The sequence below is a fragment of the Rattus rattus genome, chromosome 7 (assembly GCF_011064425.1).
Source record: "Rattus rattus isolate New Zealand chromosome 7, Rrattus_CSIRO_v1, whole genome shotgun sequence".
Lineage (NCBI taxonomy): Eukaryota > Metazoa > Chordata > Mammalia > Rodentia > Muridae > Rattus > Rattus rattus.
In genome coordinates, this window is record NC_046160.1 from 122,089,284 (window position 1) to 122,090,321 (window position 1,038).

Below are 1,038 nucleotides of genomic sequence, written 5' to 3' on the forward strand. Positions count from 1 at the left end.
TGATGAAGACTGAAACATTTATGACCTCATTATTGTCATTTTGTATTTTCCTCATGTGAGACAATGCATTTTAATAACAGCAGAAATACAAGAAATGTTTTGATCATAATAGTTTCCTCCAAAACAAACATTTTTAAAGACTTTCTGAGAAACTAAGGTGAAAGGCAGTTTAGATACCTGAGAAGAGTGCTCAATTATGCATTTATAGTCTGATCTGAACCAGTGTTGTACATACCAGGGGTACAGTGCACCACCTAGTGGTTCAGAGTGGCCTGACAGTGAGGTTTATGTCTAGTTTCACACTGAAGTTCATTCATTGTGTATTTAACACAGTAATAAGTGGCTGTGTCCTCAGATCTCACATTGCTCATCTGCAGATACAGGGTGCTCTTGGCATTGTCTCTGGAGATTGTGAATCGATTCTTTAAGGACGGTGCATAGTTTGTCGTACTGCCATCTGGCTTAATCTCTCCAATCCACTCCAGGGCTTTGCCAGGGGTCTGCCGAACCCAGGTCATCCAGTAGCTACTGAAAGTGAATCCAGAGGCTGCACAAGAGAGTTTCAGAGATCCCCCAGGTAGCACCAAGCCTCCACCAGACTCCACCAGCTTCACTTCACACTGGACATCTATAAGTACAGAAAATACTGGTCAAAAATTACCACACACATCCACTGTTCCTCATATTCATGTCAACTGACACATTCAGCATCTATTGCTTTGCAAAAAATTACCTTTTAAGAGAGCAAAAATAAAAATTAAGCCCAGTTCCAACTCCATTTTGAGTAATCAATAAGAAGTCTTGGGAAAATGAGCAGAGCTCCTCTGCCTGATCTGCAAGTTCAGGTCAGTTTGCTTTTATGAAGAGTAATCAGCCTTATTTGCATCACTTCCTGCCATACAGCATGGTATATAGTGGGAGCCAAGAGGTGACAGGTCTTAGATGATTTGTGAATGTACTGATAAGTTAGGTTGCAATGTAGGTACTAGAAAACTTGGTATCAGATTTCAGTATTTTGCTTAAAAGAAACTAATGATC

At 40.3% G+C, this 1,038-nt stretch overlaps 1 gene segment (V, D, J or C); it reads right to left on the minus strand.

Annotated features, from left to right (window-relative positions):
- Positions 1–254: 254 nt before the first annotated feature.
- On the minus strand, positions 255–779 carry LOC116906243. The segment is given in 2 exon segments: positions 255–628; positions 734–779. Coding segments are annotated over 2 exon segments (420 nt in total).
- Between the last annotated feature and the right edge of the window lie 259 nt (positions 780–1,038).